Below are 18,031 nucleotides of genomic sequence, written 5' to 3'. Positions count from 1 at the left end.
TTTAATACATCCAAATAATTTAATAATTAGCTTAATGCACAGGGTTTTTGTGTACCTCTCCCATTCACTGAACTTTTAAACCCTCCTACATACGAAAGAGGAACAGGACTCCTTAGTATTAAGTCATTGAAATTATGGAATTGCTCAGACTTGAGACTTTCCACAGTTTTTCATGAGAAGTCAGTTACATTGAATCACGCTTTGTTTGCTTTTCTGGACCTATTTTTGCTCCATCCCAAATAAAACTCCTAACCCCGTTTTGGGCTCAGCACTAATTTGGAAGCTAAAACGTTTTGAGATAAACACAAAATATAGTCCCGTCCCAAATGACATAGGCCTTTTTAAGAATAGCAACAAAGGTAAATAAAGCAAGATAGCATGTCCTGAGGATGAAGTGTTTTGCAGACTCTTCTCATCGATCTGGTCAAGAGGGGAGAAAGGCTTTGGCCTCCCTGATCTTCTGCCTCACGCCTCTGCAGGACAAAGTGAGCCCAGCGTGGTGGCGCTTCAGGGATTCCAGGCGCTGGTGGAGCAGTTCGGTCCTGTCCACGTTTTCTTCCAAGTCCCGAATAAGTGAGTCCTTGCCTAGTAGTCCGCACTTCTGATTCAGCCTGATGTTGTCCGTCCGCAGCCCCTCTCGGGCTTGCTTCGTCTTGGTCAGGATGTCTCTTCCTAGCGCGACCTGGGCCTCGATTTCTGCCAGCTGTGTCTTTTTGCACGCGTTCTCCGTGTCCATGAAGTACAGCTTTTCCTTCATGTGGGTTATTACTTGCACACTGTTGGTCACCTTGTTGCGAAGTTTTAAAAGTTCCTCATTTCGTTCCTCAATTTTCTCATTGAAGGTCTGGTTCTCAATCTTCAGCTGTTCAAAGTCAATAAGAAGCAGACCCTGGGTCAGGTCCTCCTGGGTCCTCATCCTGGTTTCAAAATGCACCAGGCTCTGCTTCAGCTGCACGTTCTCCAGCCGCACGGCGCTCATCTCCTTCTCCTTTTTATCCTCCAACGCCTGGATCTGCTCCACCTCTCGCAGAGCAGCCTGGCGCCCGCCCCTCATCCGACAGCTGCCCATGGCCCGCATCATCATCCGCTTCTTGAGTGCCTGGAAGCGCCGCCACTCCTTCTCCACCTTTGAGAGCTTCTCCTGGCACTGCTGCTTCAACTGGTCCAGCTCCTGGTGGTACCAGTGCAGGTCGTCTGCCTGCTGCTTCTTCAGGTCCTCCAGCATGCCCAGATGGCGCAGGTACGCTTGCTCTTTCTCGGGGGCCTCTGCCTCTGCGCCCCGGTCAGGCACCTCAGCGGCCTCCAGGCCCTTCTTTTTGCGCAGCGCCTCGAAAATCTTGTGCTGCAGGTATAGGTTGTAGCGCTGGGAGCAGTTTCGCTCCACCAGCAGGGAACGGTACTGGTCCAGGAGGTCGCTGCGCAGCTGCTGCTCCTGTAGCTTCTGGACCTCCTCGGACCACTCGAGGTCCTCAAACTCGTCCCTTCCACCGAGGGGCTTCCCCTCTTCCTGGCTTTTGGCCGGGCGTCCTTCCCCAGCCCTCCCCTCGCTCTCAGCGCCGTCTCTCTGTGTCTCCTCCTCGTCCTCCTCCTCCCCCTCCAGCCGCTCTGTCTCGGCCTCCGGGACTGCAGCAGCCTCTTCCTCGCCGATCCTGGTCAGCGACAGAGAGGCCTGGGACCGGACTTTCTTGCCCTCCGCCGCCTGCTCCAGCTCCTCCGCCCTCGCCTCTGCATCTAGTTCCTCGGGCCCGGCTCCGGACTCCGGCTGGGCGGGCTCCTCAGCCCCAGCCTCGGCCGGCTCTTCGGGTTCGGGCTGGGGCTTGGCCGGCCTCCCCGGCTCTCCTGGCCCCTCCTCGCCCGCATCCTCGGCTGCCGTTAGCTCTTTCGGGGCCTTGGCCTGCTCGTCCGCGGCGGTGCCTCCCTGCGAAGCCTCCTCTTCCTCCTCCTCCGCCTCCAGCTCCGACTCCAGCTCCCCGGGTTCGAGAGGGGTCGGAGGGCCAGAGCTGGCCTTGATCTTGGACGGCCGCGCGGCCAGGCTTTCCCCGTCTCCGCCTTCCCCGCCGGGCTCCTTAGTGTGCTCAGAGCTGCCGTCCATCTCCGCCCGGCTCTGCCAGCGCTGCGGACCCCGGCAGCATGCTGTTAGGTTTCCCGGGGCAACCGAGGGCGCGCGCGCTGGGCCCGGCGATTGGCCAGGCGATAGGCCGTCGTCCAGCCTCTTCTCTCCGCTTCCCGGCGAGAGCAAGCCAATAGGAGGCCGCGAGCTGGCGATAGGCGAGATTGATTGGAAGCGGCCGTGGGCTCTCGCCGCGAGGGGCGTGGCGCCCCCGCCGGGCTTTCTGCCTGCCTATTTCCCACCGCTGGGCCTGGGGCGGGGCGTTCAGGAGGCTCTGGGCAAGGCGGCGGCGGCCGGCGCGGGGTGCGCGCAGGCGCAGAGCGGTGGTCCGGGCGTCCGCAAGGTGGCGCCCGCGGGGCGCCTGCGCGATGCGGCGGGGCGACAGCGGCCGCGGCGGCGGCTGCCGGGCCGGGCCGGACGGCGCCTGCGTACTGAGGCGGGACGCGGCCCGGCTGGCTGGCTCCGGCGGCTGCTGGGCTGGGGCCGCGGTGGCGGCAGCCGCGGCGACGGGCGGCAGTTGCTTGTGCGCGGCGGCGGCGGCGGGTCCCGCGGGCGGCGGGGCGCTGACGGCCAGGGGCGCGGCGGCTGCGGCGGGCCGGGCGGCGGGCGGCGAGCGGGGGAAGATGGCGGAGCTGGGGAAGAAGTACTGCGTGTACTGCCTGGCTGAGGTGAGCCCGCTGCGCTTCCGCTGCACCGAGTGCCAGGACATCGAGCTGTGCCCCGAGTGCTTTTCGGCCGGCGCCGAGATCGGCCACCACCGCCGCTACCACGGCTACCAGCTGGTGGACGGCGGGCGCTTCACGCTCTGGGGGCCCGAGGCCGAGGGCGGCTGGACCAGTCGCGAGGAGCAGCTGCTGCTGGACGCCATCGAGCAGTTCGGCTTCGGAAACTGGGTGAGCGGCGCGACAGGGGCCGGGTCCCGGCTAGGGCGCAGGAAGGCCCGCGCTTCTCCTGTAATCGGGCGCGCAGTCAGCACTGGACCTGCTCGCTCCGCTCGGCACCCCGGAAGGCCCCGGAGGTGGGGAGGGCGACGCTGCCAGTTTATAGTCGGGCACCTGTCGGAACCTATGCTCAGAGAGGCTGTGACGCGCCCAAGGTCACATAGCCGAGACGGGGCCAAGTGGGGCTTTGAACGCTGGTTTCTGACAGCAGAGCCATTTCCCTCACCTTCAGGGACGCCTTCACAGGCGTTTGCCGAGTGCCGACGTTGGGCAAGACGCGGTGCCTTACCTGAGTTCGTGGAGTCAGGCAGGCCCGCAGACTCGACAGAAAGCGGTGGGAGCGAGAACGGTGGGCGCCCTGCGGCTTGTCTCGGGGTCTCTGGGGCGGCCCCGTTTGCTTTCTGTCATTGTATGCATGTGCCCTGTGTGGTCTGCCAGTGCACAGATTCTTTGTGGGTAGCGCGCCTGGTTTATTGCTTGGGTCTCCACAACCCACGACATTGTGCGAGTGGTCAGTAAAGAATGAACAAAGAGGCCTGGTTTGGGAGGCCTGGGGCTTGGGTTTTGCTCTCTTTACGTTTGAGGTTTTTGTACAGACAGCTCTGTGTGGGGAGCGCTGAGAGCTGGACTGGATCCACTTACGCTAGCAACATCGTGTGCTAGGTTCTGTCCTTGAGAGAGGAACATGGTTGTTCTCTCTGGGCGGGTTCTCAGCTCTCCTTTCACTCTGGAAGCATGCATCCGTATTAGAAAGGAGAAAATCTCCAGCTGTGTTCCCACTCATAACCACCAAAGACATGTGGCCATCCCCAGGCACCCTGAGAAGCAGGGGAGTGAGACACCCCAGCGCCCTTAGCTTTGCAGAGTCTTCCCCTGCTACACCAGGTGCCTGCTTCTCGGAACAGCATCCATCTGCTGCCACGTCTCCAGCAGTCCTGCCTGGGCTGCTTTGATTGCCTTTTGCTTTCCTTTCCTGAAGGAGCCTCAGGACCGCCTCATATACCCATTGTGAAGCCCTGGAATCTTGATTCTCCTCCCAGCTCCTTAGAGAAGATGGTCCTTTACAAATCCTTACCTAAGGGCCACCAGCATTGGGATCGCCATTTTTCAGAAACTCTGTCCGGTCTTGTCCATCCATGCTGTTTGTGGATATGCACTGAGCTTGTGTTCCGTGCACATTCTACAGTGGCGGAGGACGCTGAAGGAAAGAGACGCCTTTATCCCTCCATTCAGGGAGCTTAAAGTGTGGTACTGAGTTGGTGCTGGGCCCAGAGCTCCTCCCTAGCAACAGCCCTCCATGTCCAGCCACCTCCCTGTCCTACCTGCCTTTCAGTGTCCTCTCGACTTACTCCTTAGCTCCTTGTTGCACTAGGTTCCTGATCCAGTTTATCAGCTCTCTCCTCACAGTACATCCAGAACACACCACTTCTTACAGCCGTAGTCCTGGCTGATGTTTACTTCTTGCCTTGACCACTTTGGGAACCTCCTTGTTCGTTATTCCCCCTGTACCCCATTCCCCCATTCCACACACCGTAACTAGAGCGAGCTTTGGAAGCACAGAGCGCCTCACACCGGCCTCGGTGGCTTTTACTTCAGTCAAGGTGGCCTTAGAGGTGTTGAGCAATGAGATCTCATCTGTTACCTCCCTTGATCGTTTTATATTTCTTCTACCTAGGGTGCTCTCCCCCAAAATCATGGCCCAGGATTGATCTTTCCACTTACATATCAGTGCCTCAAAGGGCTCTTCTCTTCACCATCCCAGCAATTATCTCTGTTGGCAGCTAAGGAGGCGCAGAGCCTTGCCGGCATATCTGTGCATATCTCGGGACATTTTCCCGACAGCCCTTGGCAGTTGGCTTTGGATGGACCAGTTTGACTTCAGAGCCTGTACTCTTAACTACACTGTCTGCACTGCCTTCCCTGCGGCACTGTGGAAAATACACAGAACACAATACCTGGGGAACAAGAACATGTAAGTGGTTTTGGAAGAAACCAGGCTAGAAGTGGAGAGGCCTCTCTTCTAAAACAATACTTTCCAACTAGTGTGCACACAGACCACCTGGGGAGCTGGTGAAAATGCAGATTCTGACTCAGCTGTTAGAGGAGACAGAGCCAGGAGAGGAAGGGCATGGGGCTTGGGCTTGGGCTTGGTGCACAGGGGGCCTGGCCAGGCTGCGGTCAGGGCGTTCTCCCACTGCACCAGCGCCAGGTCACGGCGAGGCCTGAGAGCCTGCATTGCAGCCAGGGCGCAGGGGGTGCGCTGGCCCGTGACCCCCGCCCCCTCCCCCGGAGTGGTGAGGTACCAGTATTCAGTCATGCTGCCATCTCCCTGGCAGAACCTCGTTGCGCTAACCCCTGGGACTTTATTTTTCTTCCTCTGAGGCTGTTCTGCGGCTCTGAGATGGGCGGTGCTCTTCTGAGCATGTATCCAGCTATGTGCACAGAGCTGGCGTGTCCCACTGCCTCTGTCCGCTCTGGGCCAGGCTCTTCCCACATGTCTTGTGGGATCTTCCTAGCAGCCCTGGGGGTTGGGTTCTTATTCTTACAGTTGAAGAACAGCAGCTCTAAGAAACTAAGCGCCTTGTCAGGGATTCCATGGCATTCATGTGACAGAGCCAGGAATGAACGCAGGCCTGTGTGAATTTAAAGCCCAGGCCCTAACCCATGGGTGAGAGCATTAAGCAATGTGGGTCACAGGCTGGGAGGCCGTCGGTGCCACCACAGCAGTGCATGGAGTGGAAGGGCTTGACCTGATTCACTGGAGATTAGTGTGGGGGCAGGGCCTGGGCTCCTGGGCTGCGACTGTGAGTGTGAAAGGAGATGGTGTGGGGGCTGGGGACAGTGATGTGAAGACAGATGAGACCTGTTGAGTTCTACTTTCAGATGGCAAATGGTGACACCTGGCCTGGGGGTTGTACTACTACATGTGGGATTCATGGGAGAGGGTGGGTTGTGGCCAAACCTGGCAGCTTTGTGGTCACACTTTGTACCAGGGCTGGGGGATGGGGCCTGAAGGGGACGGGATGTAGCCGAGCAGGGTTTACAGTGACACCTGGGGGCCTAGGGACAACCTGTGTGCTGGTGTGTGTGTGTTTCATAGCGAGGGGCAGAGAGAACAGGTTAAAGGACCTTGGTGACAGTGGGAAAGAGTTGGCAAGCAGTGACCCAGAGTCAGATCAGCGGGGTTTGGCGTCTCTAGATGGCCGGTTTGTGATGGGTTCTGTGCAGGATTCCAAGAGTTAGAGGATGCAGGCCCTACTGGAGCACAGGAACACAGACACAAACACAGGTGACAGCTGAGGGCAAGTCGCAGCTGTGGCAGAGGAGCCAGAGCTGTTGACTGGTTGCCAAAGAAATTGGACTGACACTGAGGAGCTTGAGGAGGGCCAGTGCACCTCTGCAGGTGGTGGTCAGGAGAGCTTTGGTGGTGAAGTGGGGTTCAAGCTGGCCCTTGTGGTTTTGAATGAGATGAGCGTGTGAAGTTCTCTGTGAACCATGGAAGGCCTCGTGCACACACGTCAACACTCAGGCTCCTTCCTGGAGCCAGATGGGGTGTCCTGAGTAGAGCTGCACCCTTTGAGATGGTGATGGACACCCAGGAGGCGGGAGAAGGCCAGACACATCGATGATCACTGCCTTGTACGTGCATTCATTCTCTCACTCATTCATTCAGTTAGCACTGCCTCGGGGCCTGGTACAGACCAGCTCCTGTGGTGAGAACAGGCTAGGAGGAAGACGGCTGCCTCACCTGGCCAGTGCCGTGTGGGCAAGTGGGCCTCAGGATGTCCTGCGGAGGGAAGGACATAAGATGGCTGTGCAGTTAGAGGAGAGTGTGGAGGAAGGAAGGGTTTTGTGTTTTAAGAGTCTGGTGTATTCAGGGCCAGGCAAAAGCCAGCTTGGGGTGATGGAGGAAGCTGGTGAAAGCCCTGGGTGCCGGGTGCGAAAGCGTTACTGGGGTTTGAAGCCGGCTCAGGCTCTGTGATCACCCAGTGGCTGCTTGCCAGTGCCAGGCCTGAGCAGGTGCTTTGACACGCACCCCTCACCATCTCCCTGTCCCCTAATCCCCGAGACAGGTGCTCCCCGCTTTTACAAATGAGGAAACAACTGTGGGTGATGTGGGAACATGGAATTTCAACCCAAGGCTTCTGACTGCATGCCTGGAACCATCCGTTTCATTGTTCACCAGCCGTGCTGCAGGATCCACTAGGATTCCCAAGGATCCCCCCTAGATCTGCGGGATTGTCAGCTGAGGCCGAGGTCTAGAAATTTGGATGGATGGAAAGAGCCCCAGGGAGCTGTGAGGCGCGGTTGGGAACCATGGGAAGGGGGACCTTATCTTCCCCTACAGGGCAGAAGGCTCCACTGTGCGTCAGCCCCAGCCTGAGCATCCTGCTGGGGTTCCAGGGATCGCCATTAAGGATGGCGGGAGTGGGAGGGAGAGCCCAGATGGGAGAGTGGCTGGGAGGGGCAGGGCGCGCAGAGGGGGTCTCCAACTCCAGCCCGCAGCGGGACACCCAGGAGGCCTGGCTCACATGAGTCACCCCCACCTCCCAAGCTGCTGAGTCAGGGGTGGGGCTTAGAATCTGCATTTCTAACAACTTCCTAGGTGCTGCTGATGCAGCCGCTGTGGGACCTCACTTTAAGAACCATTGGGGTAGAGTGATAAGACGTGTCACTTTATAAAACTTCAAAATTATTTAAAAATATATTGATTTTTATTGTGGTACAATATGTGTAACATAAAATTTACCATTTTAACCCCCTTTTTTTTTTTTTTTTTGAGACGGAGTCTCGCTCTGTCGCCTAGGCTGGAGTGCGGTGGCCGGATCTCGGCTCACTGCAAGCTCCGTCTCCCAGGTTTACGCCATTTTCCTGCCTCAGCCTCCCGAGTAGCTGGGACTACAGGCGCCCGCCACCTCACCCGGCTAGTTTTTTTGGTATTTTTTAGTAGAGACGGGGTTTCACCATGTTAGCCAGGATGGTCTCGATCTCCTGACCTCGTGATCCGTCAGCCTCGGCCTCCCAAAGTGCTGGGATTACAGGCTTGAGCCACCGCGCCCGGCCATTTTAACCCTTTTTAAGTGTCCAGGTCTGGAAGCATTAAGTCCACTCACAGTGTTGTGCAGCCATCACCACCAGCCACCTCCAGAACTTTCTCATCTTGCCAGACTAAAACTCTGTCCCCATTCAACACTCACTCCCCCTCCCCCTTCCCCAGCCCGTGGCACCCCCATTCTACTTCCTGTCTGTGGCGCTAGGGACCTCATATAAGTGGGTCCTGCAGGATTTGTCCTTTTCCGACTGGCATATTTCACTTTGCATCATGTCCTCAGGGATCATCTGTGTTGTGGCATGTGTCGGCACGGCCTTGCTCTCATGGCTGAACAATCCGTTGTCATCTCTGTGGCATATTGTGTTTATCTACATATCTGTGATGGACATTTGGTTGCCTCCACCTCTTGGCGAATGTGAATAAGGCTGCTATGAACATGGTGTTCAGGGATCTCTTCAAGATCCTGCTCTCAGTTCTTCTGGGTAAATAAAAGCGGAATTGCTAGATGAGGTTCTGTGTGTCATTTTTTTTTTTTTAGGGTTTCGCTCTGTCACCCAGGCTGGAGCGCAGTGGCACAATCATGGCTCACTGCAGCCTCCGTCTCCTGGGCTCAAGCGATCCTCCCACCTCAGCCTCTCAAGTAGCTGGGACTACAGTCATGTATCACCACACCCGCCTAATTTTTAAATTATTTGTAGAGACAGGGTCTTGCCGTGTTTTTCAGGCTGGTCATGAACTTCTGGGCTCAAGTGATCTTCCTGCCTCAGTCCCCCAAAGTGCTGGGGTTAGGCTAAGCCCCCACGCCTGGCCTTGTGTGTGATTGTTGAGGAACCACCCTGCTGTTTCCCACAGTGAGGAATGCCACTTTTGAAATCTCTGTCACAGGTAGCCTTATCTGACCTGAAGGTGTCAGTCACCTTGAGGGCCAAAGACAACTCTAAGTCACTGAGGTCTCTGAGTTCAGAGAGACCTAGAACTGAGGCTTACAGGGCTTTCTACTAGAACAGGCTGGGGGCAGTGGCCAGGGACAGTGGGGTCTCCAAAAGGTCTGACACCTGGAAGCACAGGCTGCAAAGCCAGTGAGTCCCCCGCCTCCAGCATCAGAGGGATGCTTGTGCTGAGAGTTGAGCTGTTGGAGCAGGGAGGAGGGAAGGGGAAGAGACAGGGTGACCCGGTGTCCTCAAGTCATCTCTCTAAAGGTGACAGACAAGGCTAGAAAAGGGAAGAGCTAGGGGCCACCGCATGGCTGTGACTGAGTTGGTGTGCCAGCCCTGAGGGCTACTGGCATCCACGCCTACCTTTGCCCGGCCGCTTTGTCCTGCCGCCAGCTGCAGGTGGCCCTAGTCGTCGGCCCAGTGTCTGAGGCTGAGCTGAGACTGGAGGTGCTGGAGTGACTTTGCTGTGGAAGGTGATAAGGACAGCCTAGTCAGCCTGGAGCCCATGGGGCATGGAGGTGGGGCTTGGAGCTCCTAAGAGGGGCTGATGGCCCGGGTGGCTGGTGGGGCCCTCCCATGTCTGCACGCTTCTGTGGAATGGCCAGGCAGGTGACATGTCAGGGCTCTCTGACCTGTGCAGATGGGAAATGCATGCATGGGCTCGGCTTGGAGCCCTCCCGCGCTGCCACCTGCAGCCTGTGGCTGGTGTGTTTCTTACCTTGCTCTGTTCCCTCCTGTCCTTTAGGACATGGTTCAGTCCCCTGTCCCACGGATTCTATTTCCTCCTGGCCCTGCAGGGGCCACCAGTGTACCCAGCTGCTCCTTAAGAGCTCTGCCCACAGAATGCCCTTCCCTGGTGGGACCCACTTCGTTACACCCAGCTCCCTGGGTAACTGAGCCTTCCTGGCTTTTTGAGTCTTCCTCATTTGGAGCAAAAGGAGCTGGAGCTGCGCCTCCCTTTGGAGACGACGCCTGGCCCCAAACCACCAGGGGAAGCCCAGCCTGGGGCTGGGATGAGCTGTCCTCTGCCTCGTCCTTCATAGACCAAGACCAGATAGGGGTGAGGAAAGGACAGCAGTGGGGCCACTGAGGGACAGCAGGGCTACAGGGCTTCACAGCATCGCCTGGGACGGGAGATGCTCTGGAGCCTGCAGGGCTGGCAGCCTCAGGCACGACCCCGGGTGCAAAGGCCTGAGCTTCCCTGCACATCACGGGGCAGGGTCAGCCAGAGCTGTGGCACCTCTCCAACATGCTTGTTCCAGAAAGAAGAGCAGAAGCCCAGTGGTCCGGCTTTGCTCTGCCTCTTATCACAACATCAGGAAGCGGCTAGGAGCCCCCTGTGGTGTGCGCTGCATCGCAGGATGGTGGGGGGCGCGTGGTGACGAGTGTATGCTCCCAGCCACATTGCCTGGTGTTGAAGTGGCTCCGTGTTCACTGGCCTCGTGCCCTTGGCGGGGGCTCACCCTCAGGTTTACTTTCCTTATCTGAAAACTGTAGGGCAGTAACAACACTCCTCCTCTGTGGGAAACACAAGGACTGAGTGGGATGATGGGCACAGACGTACTTATCTGCTGTTGTTTTAAATTGTATTGGTAAAACCTGCAAAAGGAGGGATGGCAGGTCAGGAAACAAGCTGAGAGGGACCGCAAGTGATGGAGCAGTTGAGCCTGGCCCTGGGGGTCACTGAAGGCTTCCTGGACCCGGCAGCCTGGTCTTGAGGGATAAAGGGAAGTTGTGGGAGGGAAGCTGACAGCATCCAGTGCTGGGGAAAGCTGCCGAGACGGAGCACACGCTGTGGCCGCACCTGCCTCCTCACCGCCCTACCAGGTGGGTCCCGGCCCTAAGTCTGGGCACAAGGAGCATAGGGCACCTCCAGCAGGGTGGGCGCTGCCAGGCCTGCAATGTCTGGCTGGGTGCTGGGAAGCTCCTGAGAGGTGTGAGGCAGGAGCCAGGGACAGCTGTAGACCCTGCAGGGCACACTTAGGAGTCCGGCTGACGCTGACAGGTTCTTACTCCCAGACTTCCAGATTTCTGAAGGATTTTGGAGGCTGACCTAGTGTTGCTAACTTGAAAATGTGCCAAGTAAGTAAGATATTTTACAAACATCTCTGCAAGTAAGAAGTCTGCAGACCTCTTCCCTGCTAGTCTCACTGGCTGGAGAGACCAGGGCCAATGCCAGGGGACCCCACTGGCTCACCTTGTGACCTTGGGTAAGCAGCCCGGCACCACAAAGCCTCTGGGGCAAGGGGACACCCAGCCTCACGTGCCTGGGAACCTAGTGCAGCAGCCATCGGAGCCTCCTGGAAACTGGCGTCTTGACTTGGCTGTGTACGCAGCAGTCCCTCCGCAGCCTTGGACAGAAGCTGGTGCCGAGGGCTGGAGAAGCTGCACAGGCCAAGGTCGGCTCTGCCCCTGCTGCCTGCCTGGGGGGTGGCAGCACAGACATGAGGTGTTGGGATGGAAATTCCTACCCTACAGGCACCCCAGGATGTTCACCCAGGGTTTCCACCCAACAAGACCCTTTCCTTCCTAAAGGGCGGGCGTTAGGGACTGTTTTTCCATTAGGTAGACATGGCTGGTAGTTACCTGTTTCAGAGGCCACTGCGGATCCTAGGGCTCCCTGGCCCCAAGGTTGTGGGGGAAGAGCATGAGCTCCCGGTGGCCTCTGCCCCGGCTGCTCCATGAGAGGGGACTCGTGCTCGCCACGTGGGGCCCACTCTGGCCCTGAAGCCTTTTCTCAGCCATGTGAGGTGCGTGGGGCTGCACATGTCTCCTCTTCTGGCAGTGACACACCTGGAGCTCAGAGATGGGCAGTGACCAGCCTGGGTCACACAGAGTGGGAGCAGGTGCTGGAGATAGTTGTGACTTGGTTTTGTGTTTTGTTTTAGGCCAAATGCCTCCTGGGGAAAGAAAATGAACAGATTTGCTGCAAACAGTGATGTTTCTAAAAGAAGCAGGCAGTGCTCTCTAAGACCACAATCAACATTTAGCTCGAATACTTTTACTTTATGAGTCTCAAAGAGGCCCCACAGTTGAGTTTTGGCATTGCCTTCTGTAATTGCCAGTCCTGGGCATTCCTGGCCCCAAGGTGGCGGGGGAGGGGGAGGGTCCCAGCATCTCGGCTCCAGGCACCTGTGCCAGAGGAAGCCCCAGCTGTGGGGTCCGTTCCTGGAGCCCAGAGCACTTCTCTCCCTGACTCCAGCTCGTAGTCATCAGCCTGGTGGGGCGCGGGTCCCTCCGGTTCCAGCTGGGCCTCTGGCTCTGCTGCAGGCAGCGCTGCAGCGCTCGTTCCACACCCAGGCGGGCAGAGGCAGGTGGGGGCTGGGTGGCTGAGAGGCGGTGGCCAGGGAATGAGTGCGCATTTTGGGCAGTTCCTTTCTGAAGTGGCTTTAGCGGTTGACTTTGAGGAAGAGGCCTCTCGGCAGAAGGAAAAGATTGAGGGAGTTATACAGTTTCCTCCCATTAAACCTTATATTTATGGGTTACCCTCTTGTAGGAATGATGAATGCTTTCAGCCGGTGGCAGACTCCCAGCCAGCTGCTAACCGTGGAAGGTGCTAGAAATGAAGGCCTGCTCCCTTGAAGAGCCACAGGCCCATCATCCACAGTCACTGCCTAGGAAAGGGCCATGCCAGCACCCCCGGGCATGAAGGCCAGGATGGGTGTGCGGCCAGGACAAGTGTCACAGAAGTGTCCTGGCCCTTTCTATTCCAGGAGGCGGCAACATGGTAGAACTGGGTCCTCTCCTGCAGTGCCGTGGACTTGGCCTGGCCTCACACCCTGGGACAAGCCCGTTTTCTAGTCTGAATGAGGCGAGTTCAGCATTCCCTGGCCTGCCCAGCTGTGTCCTGGGACATTCAGATCGACAGCTCCTGAGTGCAGGGTTTATGGCGGTGCGAAATGGCAGTACCAGGTGTGCTCCTCTGGTCCCAGGTGGGGAACGAGAACAAAGTCCAGACCTCAGCCAGGGGTTCTGGCCTCAGCTCTGCCATCAGCTCACCCCAAGACCTTGTGCCAGCTTGTGCCTCTCTGGGTCTTCACTTCCTCATGTATAGAAACAACGTGTGTTGCTTCCAACATTGTCATCTCTTCCCTGAGCCCGGCTCATGAGAGTGTGTGACCGAATGCCTCTGGGGAGGGTGGGTAACGGTGCTGTAGGAAGTACTATAGGTCAGCCTTTGTAAAAACGGGAAGAGAATCTGTGCAGAACCTAAATCTGACACCCTGGCGCTGGAAGTAACCTCTGCCCTTTGTCATCACAGGAAGATATGGCTGCACACGTCGGTGCTTCCCGGACTCCCCAAGAGGTGATGGAGCATTACGTGAGCATGTACATCCACGGGAACCTGGGGAAGGCCTGCATCCCTGACACCATCCCCAACCGTGTGACAGACCACACCTGTCCCAGCGGAGGCCCCCTCTCACCCAGCCTCACCACCCCGCTGCCCCCACTGGACATCTCCGTGGCGGAGCAGCAGCAGCTGGGCTACATGCCGCTGCGGGACGACTACGAGATCGAGTACGACCAGGATGCTGAGACGCTCATTAGCGGGCTCTCTGTTAACTATGACGACGACGACGTGGAGATCGAGCTGAAGCGCGCCCACGTGGACATGTACGTGCGGAAGCTGAAAGAGAGACAGCGGCGGAAGAACATCGCCCGAGACTACAATCTAGTGCCAGCCTTCCTGGGGAAGGACAAGAAGGAGAAGGAAAAGGCGCTGAAGCGCAAGATCACCAAGGAGGAGAAGGAGCTGCGCCTGAAGCTGAGGCCGCTGTACCAGTTCATGTCATGCAAGGAGTTTGATGACCTTTTTGAAAACATGCACAAAGAAAAAATGCTCCGGGCCAAGATCCGAGAATTGCAGCGGTACCGGCGAAACGGGATCACCAAGATGGAAGAGTCGGCAGAGTACGAGGCAGCGCGGCATAAACGGGAGAAGAGGAAGGAGAACAAAAACCTAGCGGGCTCCAAACGGGGAAAGGAGGATGGCAAAGACGGCGAGTTCGCCGCCATTGAGAACCTTCCGGGCTTCGAGCTCCTGTCGGATCGCGAGAAGGTGCTCTGCAGCTCTTTAAACTTGAGTCCAGCCCGCTACGTGACTGTGAAGACTATTATCATTAAAGACCACCTCCAGAAGCGGCAAGGAATCCCCTCGAAAAGCCGCCTTCCTAGTTACCTGGACAAAGTCCTAAAGAAAAGGATTTTGAATTTCCTCACAGAAAGCGGCTGGATCTCCAGGGACGCGTCTTGAAGCTGAGCCACTGTGAAAGCCGAGTGATGCTCAGACGGCGCGCCAGCCACAATGACTTGGTGGAGGGGAGCCGCTTCCCCATTGTCGCTCTTTTTTAAACAAATGGAGTTCCTTTTTTTTTTAAGACAAATTCTTTTCATGGTCCTCTGAAAGAAGCAATAGTAACAATCTTATCTTGGATCATGGGGGAGGCAAATGTGTCTATTTTAACTTAGTTCTGCAAGTCGTACACTGAGATGATGCTCTGCCTTTACCTGTTCAGTTCGGAGCTTATTGTGAGATTGGATAATTTCCTTTTGACTGTTCTTCCCTTTGGTACAAAAGCTATTGTGGGTGACAGGAGCAGTGTTTTCCTGCGGGACCGACAAGCCACCAGCTATTTCCTGGTGATGCAAGCTCTTCTCAGGCGGGGCTGCCTGCAGGCTCCCCTTTTCTGAGCCCACGCTGCCCACAGCTGACCCCAGCGCAGCCCCGGGCACGCGGCACTTTACATGGGGGCAGCTTGGGCCCAGACTCCTCCGCCTTGTAGCAGATGAGGAAAATCAGGCCAGAGGACAATAGGCTGGCATTTTGTTGGGAACTGAAGAGGAATCTGTTGAACACAGCAACCAGATGACCTTCCATTTTACCAGCGGCAGCAGTTTCAGCCTGCAGTTCCCAAACCCCAAAGCTGACCCTGCGCCTCATTTGAATACGGCCAGAGCCTGCTGGTTCACTTTGGGTAGAGCCGTGCCCCTTGGGCAGGCTCCCATAGTGGCCACGTCCCCACAAATGGGAAAGCATGTTAGTGGGAGGGACGTAGGACACGTGTGGCCCTCCAGGCCCTCTCAACCCATTTCCTGGGGCTGCTCGGTGCTGCTGTTAGATGTGCAGTGCATTTCACTTGGAAGAACCCATTGTATAAAGTTCAAGGCTAAGAGTTCTGAATTCTGGCGTCAGCTTCCTCAGGATTTTTTTCAGTTGCAAGTACCTTTCCACTGAAAATGTGAGCATGCCCGCCTGGCTAGGCATCTTTAAGAGTGTCGCCAGGCCCGTGACAGCTGAGGCCTCAGACTAGCCAGGCGAGAGCCGTCTGACTGGTTGGTTGGCGGTGGTTCTGGCAGAGCACGAGGGAGCCCGGGTGGTGTCCCTGAGCCTCGAGCTGCTCCCTGTTCACTGTCTTGAATCAGACTCAGAAATGGCTTCTTCACAGCCCTGCCTACAAGTTTTTCTCTGGGACCCTCTTTCAAGGATGTCCACGGTACCTTCCTCCTGAAACTTGAGGAAGTCTTTTGTCTTCCAGCTGCTCAGGGTTCTCCGGTCCAAGACCCTGCTTTAAAAAGAGTCTGTGGAGTGCTCAGACTCCAGCGCTCCATTCTTCAAGGAGGTTGACTTGCCTCTCGGGCCCCATAGGTACCAAGAGACTGTTTACCTCCCAGAATGTTTGGGCTTGAAGTTACATTAAAGTGAAGTTATTTGAAAGAAAGAAAACCTCATCATTTCTAAGGATGACTTAATTACTGTGCCTTTTCCTTTCTTTTTACACATCCTTCTGTCCCTTACGGTAAAATTTTCAGCATTAAATAAAACATTTCAAATATATTGTATATGGCTTTAGTTGTAAACTATACTGCATGCTGACAGAGAAGTGCTCTTTTAGCTAAGCCCAGAACTTCTCTTTTGACAATAAAGTACTGAGCAGTGGTATCATGAGGGCCAGCTCCACATTGTCCCCTGCAGAATAAATGCTGATGACAGAAAGCTGATGCTATCTACCACTGAACAGTGATGGAGATGGTGCTAAGTTTTTACAGTTGTCTTAGCCCCAGTGATCCTCAAAGTGGGGTTCCTGGCCCAGCAGCAGCATCCCCTAGGAACCTGTTAGAATGCAGATGCACAGGCCCCACCTGGCCTCCTGCATCAAAGTGGTGTGCGGCGGGGTGCAGCAAGCCGTTTTCACAAGCCCTCCAGGTGACTGGATGGAAGCTTGCTTGAGAACCATGGGTTTTAGCTATTCTGCTGTCTCCCTGATTTTCTACAACGCCAGGATCCTAGTTTGGTGAGGTTTTAAATTTAATCTTATTTTTATATAAAATGATTGCCAGACGTATTATATTAAGCTTGAAGAAGCAGAAGATCCCTGTTAATGTGTATGGCCCAGGCCAAGAGCTGTCAAATGAAAAACTGTGCTTTAGCAGGTTTTTAGTATGTGTATCTTTTTGATGGTATGAAGAATTTATTTAGGCTTGACTGTTTTAAAACACCATAATGAATGTATAATTAATTTATGTTAAAGTAACAACCCTTTGTCACAAGGGAATGGTAATGTTGTGAGTGGCTGCCTCTTAGCCCATCGACTATTCCCATCATGGTAGTCCTTACCTCTGTCGGCAGCTCAGAGCCTCCACATTTTTCTATTTTAATTCTCATGGTAAATGAGCCACCATAATCCCATGGAATTAGGTCTTGTTAAAATCTAGGCCAGGCGCAGTGGCTCACACCTGTAATCCCAGCACTTTGGGAGGCCGAGACGGGCTGATCACAAGGTGAAGAGATCAAGGCCATCCTGGCCAACATGGTGAAATCCTGTCTCTACTAAAAATACAAAAATTAGCTGGGTGTGGTGGTGCACACCTGTAGTCCAAGCTACTTGGGAGGCTGAGGTAGGAGAATTGCTCGAACCCAGGAGGCAGAGGTTGCAGTGAGCTGAGATCGCACCACTATACTCCAGCCTGGTGACAGAGCGAGACTCCATCTCAAAAAAAAAAAAAAAAAAAAAAAATTTAAAGCAAACTATCTTTGAGTCAAAAAAGTTGGATAACTCATCTATTTTAAATAATGCTGTCTGAATGGCCAACATCCCAAGAATGTATTAAAAACAGCAACCCTGCCTACTGTTTTGATGACCTTTTTCCATATTAAACACGTTGAGAACAAGAGTGTCACGGCTTGCTTCTTACCTCTGGTTCTGAAGTCAGATGTCTTCTCTGAGCCACACAGAGCTAGGGGTGAGCCACAGTTCACACACACATACAGATTGTCACGACATACTTCAAACCAGTTTTTCCTCCAGAAGATTAAAGTTGCTTTGTTTTTTTTTTTTTTTTTTTGAGACGGAGTCTCGCTCTGTCGCTCTGTCACCCAGGGGGGAGTGCAGTGGCTGGATCTCAGCTCACTGCAAGCTCCGCCTCCCGGGTTTACGCCATTCTCCTGCCTCAGCTTCCGGAGTAGATGGGACTACAGGCGCCCGCCACCTCACCCGGCTAGCTTTTTTGTATTTTTTAGTAGAGACGGGGTTTCACTGTGTTAGCCAGGATGGTCTCGATCTCCTGACCTCGTGATCCGCCCGTCTGGGCCTCCCGAAGTGCTGGGATTACAGGCTTGAGCCACCGCGCCCGTCCAGGAGTGTCTCTTGAAGCACTCCTGGCTGAGCATCTTAAAGGTGGAATATGTTGGGAATGGTATCCCAGGTTGAAGTATTATGGGACCATTACCTGCATCTTTTAAAATTAGAAGTGAAATAAACTGTGCCCCATCTTTTCTAGGCAGCAAATGCCTTTCACCAGTATCTTCAATTCTAGAAGCAAAGGCAGTGAAAGGTTCTTTTCTTTTTCATAAGAGACTCCAATCATTCAGCCTTTTTCTAAGCCCTAGATGACCATGTAAATGAGGCACACAGGTCCTTTGGCAAGACGATTTTGCAAGTCCTGTGCCCTTGCTGTGGCTCCTGGGTGTTTCATGTTCTTGCCATGACAGGCT

General features: G+C 55.5%; 2 protein-coding genes across 3 annotated transcripts; one reads left to right on the top strand and one right to left on the bottom strand.

Annotated features, from left to right (window-relative positions):
* CCDC96 (coiled-coil domain containing 96) lies at positions 1-2,413 on the bottom strand. Its single transcript, XM_033213666.1, has one exon. It carries the CDS (start codon positions 2,090-2,092, stop codon positions 425-427), a length of 1,668 nt encoding a protein of 555 aa, XP_033069557.1. The 5' UTR covers positions 2,093-2,413; the 3' UTR covers positions 1-424.
* A 71-nt stretch (positions 2,414-2,484) lies between these two features.
* On the top strand, positions 2,485-17,209 carry TADA2B (transcriptional adaptor 2B). Of its 2 annotated transcripts, none has more exons than XM_033213667.1 (2): positions 2,485-3,003; positions 13,301-17,209. In XM_033213667.1, exons 1-2 carry the CDS (start codon positions 2,734-2,736, stop codon positions 14,291-14,293), a joined length of 1,263 nt encoding a protein of 420 aa, XP_033069558.1. In that variant the 5' UTR covers positions 2,485-2,733; the 3' UTR covers positions 14,294-17,209. The 2 variants fall into 2 exon arrangements, with proteins under 2 accessions (XP_033069558.1, XP_033069559.1); XM_033213668.1 differs by having other exon boundaries at positions 2,504-2,778.
* Positions 17,210-18,031: the final 822 nt, after the last annotated feature.

The sequence above is a fragment of the Trachypithecus francoisi genome, unplaced genomic scaffold (assembly GCF_009764315.1).
Source record: "Trachypithecus francoisi isolate TF-2019V2 unplaced genomic scaffold, Tfra_2.0 Lachesis_group1, whole genome shotgun sequence".
NCBI lineage: Eukaryota > Metazoa > Chordata > Mammalia > Primates > Cercopithecidae > Trachypithecus > Trachypithecus francoisi.
Note: the sequence above shows the minus strand (reverse complement) of the source record. Positions and strands in the feature narration are given on the sequence as shown.

Excerpts from the sequence above, each read along its gene's own strand:
- CCDC96 (XM_033213666.1), bottom strand. The coding sequence starts at position 2,092 with ATGGACGGCAGCTCTGAGCACACTAAGGAGCCCGGCGGGGAAGGCGGA.
- TADA2B (XM_033213667.1), top strand. The coding sequence starts at position 2,734 with ATGGCGGAGCTGGGGAAGAAGTACTGCGTGTACTGCCTGGCTGAGGTG. Across the intron at positions 3,004-13,300 it reads AGTTCGGCTTCGGAAACTGG|GAAGATATGGCTGCACACGT; the intron begins GTGAGCGGCGCG and ends TTGTCATCACAG.